This window comes from Sinohyriopsis cumingii, unplaced genomic scaffold, assembly GCF_028554795.1.
Source record: "Sinohyriopsis cumingii isolate HCF-2022 unplaced genomic scaffold, ASM2855479v2 utg001994l, whole genome shotgun sequence".
Lineage (NCBI taxonomy): Eukaryota > Metazoa > Mollusca > Bivalvia > Unionida > Unionidae > Sinohyriopsis > Sinohyriopsis cumingii.
In genome coordinates, this window is record NW_028316099.1 from 450,152 (window position 1) to 463,255 (window position 13,104).

The window sequence follows — 13,104 nt, forward strand, 5'->3', positions numbered from 1 at the left end:
GAATGACTAGTACAGTCCATAGAAAACACAGAGGCAAACCAAGGCCTATAGGAATGGCTAGTACTTTCCTTAGAAAACAAAGAGGCACACCAAAGACAGTAGGAATGACTAGTACATTCAAAAGAAAACAGAGGCAAACCAAGGCCAATAGGAATGGCTAGTACTTTCCTTAGAAAACAAAGAGGCACACCAAAGACAGTAGGAATGACTAGTACATTCAAAAGAAAACAGGCAAACCAAGGCCAATAGGAATGGCTAGTACATTCCATAGAAAACACTGAAGCATACTAGGGTCAATAAGAAAGACTAGTACATTCCATAGAAAACAAAGAGGCTTACCAAGGCCAATAGAAATGGCTAGTACATTCCATAGAAAACAAAGAGGCATAGTAAGGTCAATAGAAATAACTAGTACATTCCATAGAAAACAAAGAGGTATACCAAGATCAATAGAAATAACTAGTACATTCCATAGAAAACAAAGAGGCACAGTAAGGTCAATAGGAATAACTAGTACATTCTGTAGACATCAAAGGTGCAAACCAAGGCCAATAGGAATGACTAATGCATTCCATAGAAAATACAGAGGCAAACCAAGGCCAATTGGAATGACTAGTACTCTTCTTAGAAAATACTGAGGCATGCTAAGATCAATAGGAATGACTAGTACATTCTGTAGAAAACAAACAGGCACAGAAACACCAATAGGAAGAACTAGTACTTTCCATAGAAAATATAGAGGCAAACCAAGGCCAGTAGGAATGTCTGGCACATTAATTAGAAAACAAAGATGCATACCAAGGGCAATAGGAATGACTAGTACATTCCATAGAAAACAAAGAGGCAAACCAAGGCCAATAGGAACGACTAGTACATTCCATAGAAAACAAAGACACATACCAAGGCCAATAGGAATGACTAGTACATTCCTTAGAAAACAAAGAGACATCTGAAGCTTAATAATGTATGTGAAATATTTTCTTATTAATTGTTTTATTTTATTGTTATTTATTATTCTTTAATGAATGTTGACATCATGTCCCATTGTTAGCTTTTTGTTTTTTCTGCTATTATTTTGTCATAGATGTCATAACAAAACTGGTTAGTAACATTGAATTCTGTTATTAATTTATATATGTGGCAGTGGTTTGTAAATGTATCAGTTTTGAAGATTTATGCATGTTATTTGTTTAGAGGGTTTCAGAGAGAGATTCTTTGTTACTAATTGAGTTACCCTCTTTAAATAGAAAAGTTTTATTATGATTATTAGTATTATTATTATTATTATTATTATCATCATTGTTATTATTATTGCAAGACAAATACAAATGACTAGTTCATCCCTAAAAAATAACAGAGGCATAACAAGACCAATACAAATGACTAGTTCATTCCATTTTGGGATACACTTTTGTGGTCCTGTATTTTTAAATACATGTTTGTTATGAAGAAGTAATCATGAGCCTATTGGACAGACATGATATTGTCAGCTTTTCCTAGGAGTTTAAATAAAAGAAGACCCCAAATTTGAATGTTTTCTTAATGCTAGTAGATTTAAAGGCAGTAAGTGAGACATGCCATATACATTCTGTAATATCCAGGCTTAAAGGCAGTAAGTGAGACATGCCATACACATTGTATAATATATTGACATGACAGACATATTGTATAATATCCAGGCTTAAAGGCAATAAGTGAGATACAACAAACACATTGTATAATATCAAGGCTTAAAGGCAGTAAGTGAGACACAACAAACACATTGTATAATATCAAGGCTTAAAGGCAGTAAGTGAGACATGCCATACACATTGTATAATATCCAGGCTTGAAGTCAGTAAGTGAGACACAACAAACACATTGTATAATATCCAAGCTTAAAGGCGGTAAGTGAGACACAACAAACACATTCCATAATATCCAGGCTTAAAGGCAGAAAGTGAGACACAACAAACACATTCCATAATATCCAGGCTTAAAGGTGGTAAGTGAGACACAACAAACACATTCCATATTTTCCAGGCTTAAATGCAGTTAAGTGAGACACAACAAACGCATTGTATAATATAAAGGCTTAAAGGCAGTAAGTGAGATATGCCATACACATTGTATAATATCCAGGCTTAAAGGCAGTAAGTGAGATATGCCATACACATTGTATAATATCCAGGCTTGAAGGTAGTAAGTGAGACATGCCATACACATTGTATAATATAAAGGCTTAAAGGCAGTAAGTGAGACACAAGTGAGATGGTATATGATAATAGGACTAGTGGAAACATTATGACACAAGTGAGATGGTATATCAGAACATGTCAAAGTAGAAACGTCATGACACAAGTAAGATGGTATATTAGAATATGACATAGTGGAAACATTATGACACGAGTGAGATGATATATCAGAATATGACATAGTGGAAACATGACACAAGTGAGATGGTATATCAGCCCAACACCACTTGATTGATACAACATAGAGACCAACACTACTTGATTGATATAACATAGAGACCACCACCACTTGATTGATACATTTCTTATTGGACATGGAGTTATGAATACATCAATAGATGCCATATTGGTCATGGAATTACAATGTATACATAACACCCTATTTGAACATGTATTGAATGATTGGTTTTTCTCTATGTTGATATAAATGGTATTTAAATAATTTATGCCTGAAATGAATTGGGTCATTTTAGCTACAGTTCGAGACATTCGCATTCACTGCACTACAGATGGCAATATTATTTGCAATCTTAGCTGAACAAACTATACTAAACACCAGCAGTAATGAATTTTTTTTATTCAGAAACACGGCAGTATAGAAGAGGAGGCGGATTCTTTAGCAAAGAGTGAGGTTCAGTTTGAATTTGTAGAGTTGTCAGTTACACAGAAAGAAATTAACATGACCAGTCGGGAGCAAACCAAAATGAGTCTGGCAGAGTTTTATGCACCAACGCCAGACATCAGGAGAGAATGTAAGACATTACAGTAAAGTTTGAAAGATCTTCTATGTATTTTGTTTCCAGTCACCCTCCAAAGATAACTAGGAAGCATAAAAAATGAATTTATTTTTATATAGTGAGTCATTACTCTTACCAACTATGAGCTTCAACAAGTTTCAATCTTTTTTATTTTCATGCATTATGTTTTGCCTGCTGTAAATGTAAGTAAAAGTGAAATGGTTTGTTTTAGAACTGTATATGTATGTAATATCATGACCTTTTATATCAGATTGGAAAATATATTGTTAGACAAAATGTAATATTGCAATAATTATCTCAACTGAATATGTCTTACATTGCAATAATTATCTCAACTGAATATGTCTTACATTGCAATAATTATCTCAACTGAATATGTCTTACATTGCAATAATTATCTCAACTGAATATGTCTTACATTGCAATTATGTCACAGACATGGATGTTTTGTTGATTGGATTTAATGGCTTGAAACTAAATTTGTTTCTTTGTTTGCCGTACTAAAGTGCATTAGTAAAGAAAAGGAAAATCTGTGGAATGAATGCAGAAATTTATAATTCTGATGGAAAAAAACAATGTAGAAAGAAGAAAACATCAGAAATAATATGAAAAGTCAATAGATTGCAATATTAAGCAATGGAGTTCTCAAGATAATAAAGATACATTTTTCAAATAGAATCATAACTTTAAGCTTTTATGTCAGTTTTTTATATTGACACATTATTACATTGACATGTTATTACATTGGTATTATTCTTTGTTTTCAGTTAATTCACCTAGTCCAACAGTTTTACTTGATGATTCAACAAAGAGTCTTGCAGGAACCAATGGTCAGTCTCTTGAAAACAAACCAATTCTTATTAACACAAATGGTGCCAAATCTTTTGAAAACAAACCCATTCTAGTAGTGCAGATTCCAACCCATTCACGCTTTGTGGATGCAGCCACATCCCCAATGACCTGTTCACTTACTACAAGTTCAGAAACGGATATAACCTGTAGTGTACAGAGCCAGATTCATGAACCTGAGATGGAAAACAAGGTTGAAAAACATGAAAACTATAAACCAGTCGTACCTGAAATTAAATATAAGCCTCGTTCAGAGAGAAAGCTTTTTTCAAAGGACACTGAGAAATCACGGGTATCACTCAACACACCGATTTCAGAGACTGTTCAGTTCAGCAGGACTCCAGCTGATAGTTTTACGCTGCCAAGAGAAAATACGACATTAACTAGAAAACATGTTGATTTTGCAGAAATGGAGGAAGCTAGATTACATGGGCCTATTAGATCGCAAGATAAATTTTCATCTCGACAGATTAGTCGACAAGATGGCGGTCCACCCAAGTTAAAGTCTAGAAATAGCGACAATCAGTTATCATTTAAAAGTGATCATGGTCTTGATTTTCGTGTGGCAAGTCGATTAACAGATCCATTAAGTGCACGAGATAATTGGAGTTCAGCCTTAGAATGGGATGATGACAAAGTCAGCACTCGTCCTAGGGTACCAAAACATCCTCCAAAGATCAAACCTCCCCCTCCTAAGCCAATGGAATCCAACTTTGGAGTGAGTATATCAATTAGATATGGAAGTAGGAATTTTACAGAAATGGAAATGGATGCATCATGAAGTTATTTTAACATTTGATAGTCCTACCCTATATACTTGATTATAAGTTGAATCAAGCTGCAAACCACACAGACCCAGATCTGACATCACATAATGTACCAGTAGATCTAGGACTATGCAATTTGTGAGGAGTAATCAGTGGAATAAACAACATAGACCTTAAACTGCTGGCACATTATGTGATGACTGATCAGGGTTTATGTCATTTGCAGTTGAACTACACTTATAAGTGAGCATATACGGTACTTTTAATGGGTAATAGAGTCAATATAAAATTTATTTTGATGGGTTACCATATTTGTCTAATAATAAGCCCCCCCCTTTTGCAAAATTATTTTTGTCTGTTGATATGCCAATCCCTTACTGCTTAAAAACTCCCCCACCCCCAGGCTTATTATAGAAAAAGTATTGTGATGTACATGCAGCATTTATATATGAAATGGAAAATTAAAAAACAGACCCACAAGGTGAGCTACCCTTCTTTTTTTTTTTTAAAGTTTATGTGTGGATATGCTGTCTTTTATTTCTTTATGGTGATTGTGTAGTTCATATTACATAGGCACCTTTCTCAGTATTCATTTGCTCATTCATTTGTTGTAATCACATTTTTTTCTCTCTCCATAACTATGTTCATTCTGGTGTTTTTACTCCACATATTGCATATGCAATCTTTCAGGTTGTCAGATATTTATTCCTTCTGTCTCCCAACCATCAATGCCATTTGACTGCACACATTTATCTTTTCATGCCCAGTAAGTATATCTATGTTTATAATTTGAGGATATTTAAGGTTAGAGATAGGGCATCAGTCACTGATCCCAGTCAAATGCATTTTTTTATACTTGCTTAGACAATCACATGTACCATTTCTCATACATTAGAGACATATAACTCGGGTATTATTTTAAATTTATGTAAAATCATCCCATCCCCACTCAACTCACCTAAAGCACCTTGATCAAAATATCAAAAGTGTTATCATAATCTACATCCATAGGACTATCTTTCCTCACTGTTTCATATACCATATGTACTCACTTATAAGCCAAGTCAAACTGCAAACAACAAAGATCCTGATCTGCCTTAGCATAATGCACCTGTAGATTTGGGTCTATCTTGGTCGTTCTACTGATTACTCCTAAAAACTGCACAGACCCAGATCTGCCAGTGCATTATGCACCAGCAGATCTAGGTCTGTGCAGTTTGTAGTTGGACCCAACTAGTAAGTGAGCATATACAGTATCAGGCCTTAATGATGAGCAAAGAGTTCAAGGATATTCCATGTGCAACTGTACATACTGCATCTAATTAACACCCCACTTTATTGAAATGATTATACTAATGATATTTTACACCAGAGTTATTATACATTTACAGTTGTTGAAATGACAGCATGTGCAGTTATGCAGACAATAAGATGATGTAACTTCCACTATAGATTTTTATCACATGTTTTAGACTTGGCATATTTGAATAACAAGTTTTCAATAAGCAATGTCAGCATAGGGGAAAATTTAAATTGAAACAATATTATAGCTGGTCTGAATGCTAACAAGGTAGTCAAAAGTACAGCAAATACCGGTTACCGATCATACATAATTTTGTATACTGATAGTGACACTGGTATTTCTTGATAAGGCAGTTTTTATTCTGGAAAAGAAATAACATTGTGAAACATTAATTATAAAATTTCTTGTTTTTTTTATATATATTTATACATTGGTAAAATACATAGGTTTGGACATCATATTGTTATTCAGATGATTCTCAGTAATGGAAAAAACTAAAATCCATAAAATCCTTTTTTGTGGGGTTCCCAGGTTACTCTATATACTCATGTATTAGTCAGCACTAACTGCAAATATCATAGACCATGATTTGTAGTCACATAATGTTCTGCCAGGTCAGGGTCTATGTTGTTTGTTCTACTGATTATTCCCATCAAAGTGCATTGACTTAGATCTGCCAGCACATTATGTGATGACATATCTACGTCTTCAAAGTTTGGAATTGGACTCTGCATAAATATGAGTATATACAGTAATCCATGAAACATTTCTGGGACTAGGCACATGGCTGGAAAAATCAGGAAATTTTGCACATTTCCCTCAGTGGAGATTTTAATGAAATAGCACAGAAATCCAAGTTTCCTTTATTCTTTATATGAACACTTGAAGCAGATAACCAGAATTTTGACTTATTTTAAATAATTTTTGTAATCATGGGAGAGCCAGGCTTTGCAGACTTATTTTATTTTATGAAGTAGAATTGCTCCTGATATTTGCAAGTGTTTTTTAAAACAAAAGTTATTTTAAATTGCTTTCTTCATTTGTTGTCATTGTACATAAAAGAAGTTTCATATTCTGTTCAGAGACCAGTCCTGGAAATCATTACAACTTGTAGCTTGAGTCAGATACTGGGTTTCCAAAACTGTATCAGCCAATCAAATATGAACTTTCAGAAGCAACATAATTTCTGATTGGTCAAATACAATCTCATGGTAGAAGACCTGGTTATTGAAAATTGGGTAATAACAACCTAAAAAAAGTTAGTCACTCATGTTTACTTATTTAAGTGGATTATCATCGCTTGGACTTAATTAATATGATTGTTATTTCTTTTACACTGATGATTGCAAATAAATTTATAGGGAATTTGAAACCAACATCAGGATGATGAATCATTTCATTTTGGATTTATTCATGTAAAAACCATTTTTGTTTGATGGGTACTGTACTGTAGCTTTAGGTTGTGTATTGGTGACAAGAATAACATGAAATGAAGCAAAAAAAGCACTATAGCTAATTCTTGTGATTCCTTTATTTAACATACTGAGGCAGATACTGTTTTAATTATCTAGACAAGACTTTGGTAAAGACCAACATTGATGCTAATTTTTATTTTAAAAAGTTTCCTATTTAATATATATAAAGATGACCAGTAAGGAACATTTGACTGCAGCATGGGAAGCACTGTTCCAGTAAAATCAGCATCATCATCAGTTTGCACCTTGAGTTCACATACAAAAAACTTGCAGATTTAGAAAAAATATTTAATTGTACAAGATGATGTTGTGATAATGAACAATATCCATTTAAAAGAGTTCAGTGTCATTACAGTATCCCCTGCAAAGAGTTCAGTTTTGTTACAATATCCCTTTAAAAGAGCTAAGTTTTGTTATAATATTGCTTTAATGGAGTTCAGTGCCATTACAATATCCCCTGCAAAGAGTTCAGATTCATTACATTATCGTTTTAAAGGAGTTCAATTTCAGTATGATATCCCTATTAAAGGAGTTCACTTTTATTACAATATCCCTTTAAAGGAGTTCAATTTCAATATAATTGCTCTTTAAAGGAGTTCAGTTTCATTATAATATTCCTTTAAAAGAGTTCAGTGTCATTACACTATCTCTTTAAAGGAGTTCAATTTCATTATAATATCCCTTTAAAGGAGTTCAGTTTCATTATAATATCCCTTTAAAGGAGTTCAGTTTCATTATAATATTCCTTTAAAGGAGTTCAATTTCATTATAATATCCCTTTAAGGGAGTTCAGTTTCATTATAATATTGCTTTAAAAGAGTTCAGTGTCATTACAGTTTCCTTTTAAACGGGTTCAATTTTATTACAATATCCCTTTAAAGGAGTTCAATTTCATTATAATATCCCTTTAAAGGAGTTCAATTTCATTACATTATCCCTGATGATTACATTTATATCAAAATAATTACACCTATTCTAGACTGATTACACTTAAAACCAGAATGATTACACCATTATGAGAATGATCACAACTATACAAATTGATTATACCTATAGCAGAATTATTTCACCTATACCTGAAAGATTACATGCATGCCAGAAGGATTACACTTTTACCAGAAAGATTACACGTATACCAGAATGATCATGCTTATACCAGATTAATGTTGGAATCAACATTATTCAAGTGCAGGAAACTTACAGTAGGTTGAAATTTTCAGAATTATGTATGTTCTTGTAAAAGAAAGTTTAGCAGTTTTATAAATGATATGAACAGAGACTATTGAGACAAAGCAATATGATCCAATCATCTTTTCTAATATTTTTTCCTTTAATTATGTCCCTGCATCTGCTTTTTCTTCCCCTTATTATAAAAAATCGTATCTAATTTATTTTTTACAATAATTTATTAGCATTAACCATTTAAAATAATTAACAGTATTTTCTTTAAAGTAGAAAAATACACTTTTATTCTTGATAGAACATCGAGTTACAAGGTAGTCATTTTATTTGGATCACTCGACCTTTTTATATTTGGAGTATTGTTTAATACAAATATGTTTCCATATTCCAGTCAAGTATCTATTTTTTTTAGTACCTAATGAAATGCATTTACAATTTATGTTGAAAACTTGTAAGCTTATAGTGAGTTTTTATTACAGGTCAGCAAAATGAAAGAAAAGAGGGTAGGTTCTTTCCATGGGTAGAAAACAGTCATAAGTGTTCAATTAATGAAATTAAAAGTGTCCCATACCTTAGTTAAGTCTTTTTAACTTTATTTCAAAATGAAAATATGATGTTTCTTTTATTGACAGTATAGTTTCTGATATCAGTTTTTGAAATTCATATATCTTTGAATGCATGGAGGAAAACATTTAATTTTATGTTTATTTGGTCAATTGTTACAGTTAAAACTAAAACCATTAATGATATGATTTAAAGGAAGAATTTCTGGTCCATAAAGTTGTTATTAAGTCATCTAGTCCATAAAGTTATTACCCAGTCATCTAAAGAATTTTTAGTCCATAAAGTTGTTATCAAGTCATCTAAAGAGTTTCTAGTCCATAAAGTTGTTATCTAGTCATCTGAAGAATTTATAGTCCTTAAAGTTGTTATCAAGTCATCTACAAAATTCTCATCCATAAAGTTGCCATCAAGTCACCTAAAAAATTTAGTCCTTAAAGATGTTATCAAGTCATCTAAAGAATTTCTAGCACATACAATTTTTATCTAGTCAGCTAAAGAATTTTTAGTCCATAAAGTTGTAATCAAGTCATCCAAAGAATTTTTAGTCCTTAAAATTGTTATCAAATCATTTAAAGAATTTCTAGTCCAAAAAGTTGCTATCAAGTCATTTAATGAAATTCTAATCTTTAAAGTTGTTATAGAAATAAAAAAGAAAATAATAGCCACTGCAATATGTAAGAAATATTTAAGGTTATGTCTGGTGATATTTTGCAACCTATAATATACACTATAATTCATTTAGATTATATACACTGTATATACATATATTACTTTACTGTAGATAATATACACTGTATATATTCATTTAGATAATATACATGGTATATATTCATTTAAATAATGTACACTGTATATACTTATCTAGATAATATACACTGTATATATTCATTTAGATAATATACACTGTATATATTCATTTAGATATACAATTGATAATCATATACAAGGATAGTGACTTTTTTCTGCCCATATTCACATTTGTTGAATGTATATCCAGACATGTTTAAAATGCCACTGTTTGTACCAAATGCTATGCCAGGATACCGTGACAGTGTTACTGATTTTTTTGTTGTTACATGAAGCACACTCATCCATTTGAACTATATAAAATTGTTAATTTAATCAAGTCTGAATGACACACACTTTTCTTTCTTTTGCTTTAACGATCACCAAGAGATTATATAAGCACAAATTATGTTTGCTTCCTCAGAGATAAATGTTTTCAGCAGTGGTATAACTTTTGATCAGTGTTATAACTTTTCATCTTTATATCATGGTAAATCATGGTAAACCAGTTACAGAACCCTACAATTTGCAGTCTGTTTTTTTGCAGTCTTTTTTCATAGAGGAAAATGTCGATTATATTAAAGTGAAAAGAGTTATTCTATAAGTAAAATATTCAATCATATTTTGTACCTTAAAAAGAAATATAATTTTTCAAATGAGAGTATGACACAGGTCATAAATCAGAGTGTGGTTATTGACTACAGTTTATATTGAAGATGACGGTTGTGTACTAGGTTTCTTAGAGATGAAAATTTATGAATGCTTACAGCTTGTATCATTTTCCTTTTCTTATAAACACACATGTGTCTGTATATATTTGCATGAATGTGTATATATTTGCATGAAAACATATGTACAAAGAGAAAGACTGAATCATGAAATCACCAATCTGAAATTTCAACATCAATTTTAGCCAAGAGAACTGGTGGATTCTAGACAAGTCCAGTCATAAGTTCTGCTATTGAAATCCAGACCTGATATAATAGTAATACAAAAATCTGTATATTAGGAATTCATGAAATACTATTAGGCAAGGAATTCATGAAATAATATTAGGCAAGGAATTCATAAAATATTATTAAACGAGTAATTCATGAAATATTATTAGGTAAGAAATTCATGAAATATTAATGGGCAAGGGATTCAAAAAATATTATTAAACAGTAATTCATGAAATACTGTTAGGCAAGGAATTCATGAAATATTATTAAATGAGTAATTCATGAAATATTACTGGGCAAGGAATTCATAAAATATTATTGGGAAAGGAATTCATAAAATATTAGTAAACAAGTAGTTCATGAAATACTCTTAGGCAAGGAATTCATAAAATATTGGGCAACGAATTCTTGAAATATTATTGGTCAAGGAATTCATGAAACGTTATTGGGCAAGGAATTCATAAAATATTGGGAAAGGAATTCATAAAATAATATTAAACAAGTAATTCATGAAATACTATTAGGCAAACTGGTTACTGGATAAAGCCTCCATTTTTACTTCACACATTACAGTCATACTTAAATCAAGTAACCACATCATATTTTCAGAATCCATTTCTACACCAAAATCCATGGAAACCTTAAAATTAACATCCTGTTAATATTCCTGATCATACAGAGACATGATTTAATTGTTAACTTGATAAAAAGTACTGTTGGCTGCCTAATCACATTTGTATTAATTATAATGAAAGAGCAGATAGAGTAGCCAAACCTGTCCTGTGGTGAGCAGTTTTTTGCTTTAAGATATGATACATCTCTCATATAGAACAAATCACAGATGTGAGGTTGTATTATGTTGTTAATATGCAATACATTCCTCATATAAAATTCCTCATATAGAACAAATCACAAAGGAGAGGTTCTGTTATGTCATTAACATGTGATATAGCTCTTATATAGAGCAAATTGCAGAGCTGAGGTTGTATTGTGTCATTAACATGTGATATAGCTCTTATATAGAGCAAATTGCAGAGCTGAGGTTGTATTGTGTCATTAACATGTGATATATCTCTTATATAGAGCAAATTGCAGAGCTGAGGTTGTATTGTGTCATTAACATGTGATATATCTCTTATATAGAGCAAATTGCAGAGCTGAGGTTGTATTGTGTCATTAACATGTGATATATCTCGTATAGAACAAATCACAGATGTGAGGTTGTATTATGTCTTAAACATGTAATACACGTCTTGACATGTGCATATCTCCTAAACTGTGAACTTTGACCTGACTGCATAATTTGCCAGTATCCACTGATAGTAGAACGCATTCTTGCCAAGTGTATCAAATTCCATCCACTCAGATAAAAAAAAATTCATGTAAGGTCAGTTAATTTTTGGAGATGATGTTCCATCTGAGAAAATGATAATCTTGGACTGTTTACAAGAGTGTGTTTTATTGTCTGACATGCATAAAGCATGGTGAAATGTAGTAGTCACTTTTCCACTGCAGCAATGTCATTGACGTAATCTTCCACATCATTTGATGCATTCAAGTGAAACTATGGTATGCCTGTAATATCATGCGTCTAAAGTTCGTACCATGATATGTACATAGTTCTTGTCTTGCTTGTCTCTCTTTAGCAGAAAACATTTGTTTAACATGGGGAACAATGTCCAGTTTTTTTGTTCAAGTTACTGATAATCACATATTATCTACATATTTTGTTGAATTCAATCATAAATTTCAAGTAATATTACCATACATCTAAAGTTGATACACCTATGTATATTTCTTGCCTCCTAAAGTATTATGGTCACCAATGCTAAAATTGTTGTGCTACATATTTCTTGCGAGTGATGGTTACATCGCAGATATTTAATTTGAGATCTATTTTTATTGGATCTAGGCAAATACAACACGAAGACAAGATGTACCTTTTGGGAACTGTTCTGAAAATATATCTCAGATTTTAGTTTAAATCTAGTTGTTTGAGCATGTATTGTACTCCCATGTTTGGCCAGTTGTCTGACAGAATGATCAGTTTCTCTTCCTGGCTGGGTGTTTCAAAATTCATTGCAGAAAAATGGAACATATCATTTTGTCTGCAGATTATCTTTAAAATGGAAAATCAGCCCATTATGACCTTAAACACACATTTAAGATCAGGTAAACTATACTGAAATACCTGTACTGGAACAAATTAACAAAATCCAGATCAAACTGGTGCAGCCTCTGCTGA

The 13,104-nt window shown here is 31.9% G+C and overlaps 1 protein-coding gene across 3 annotated transcripts in view; it reads left to right on the forward strand.

The window, feature by feature from the left end:
- The window catches only part of LOC149771287 (uncharacterized), a 181,814-nt gene that overhangs the window by 158,074 nt on the left and 10,636 nt on the right, over window positions 1-13,104 (forward strand). For all 3 annotated transcript variants that reach the window (XM_089948667.1, XM_089948668.1, XM_089948669.1), the window contains 3 exons: window positions 2,818-2,986; window positions 3,760-4,559; window positions 9,048-9,071. In XM_089948667.1, the coding sequence (XP_089804793.1) occupies window positions 2,818-2,986; window positions 3,760-4,559; window positions 9,048-9,071 (993 nt within the window). The remainder of the gene's footprint in view (window positions 1-2,817; window positions 2,987-3,759; window positions 4,560-9,047; window positions 9,072-13,104) is intronic.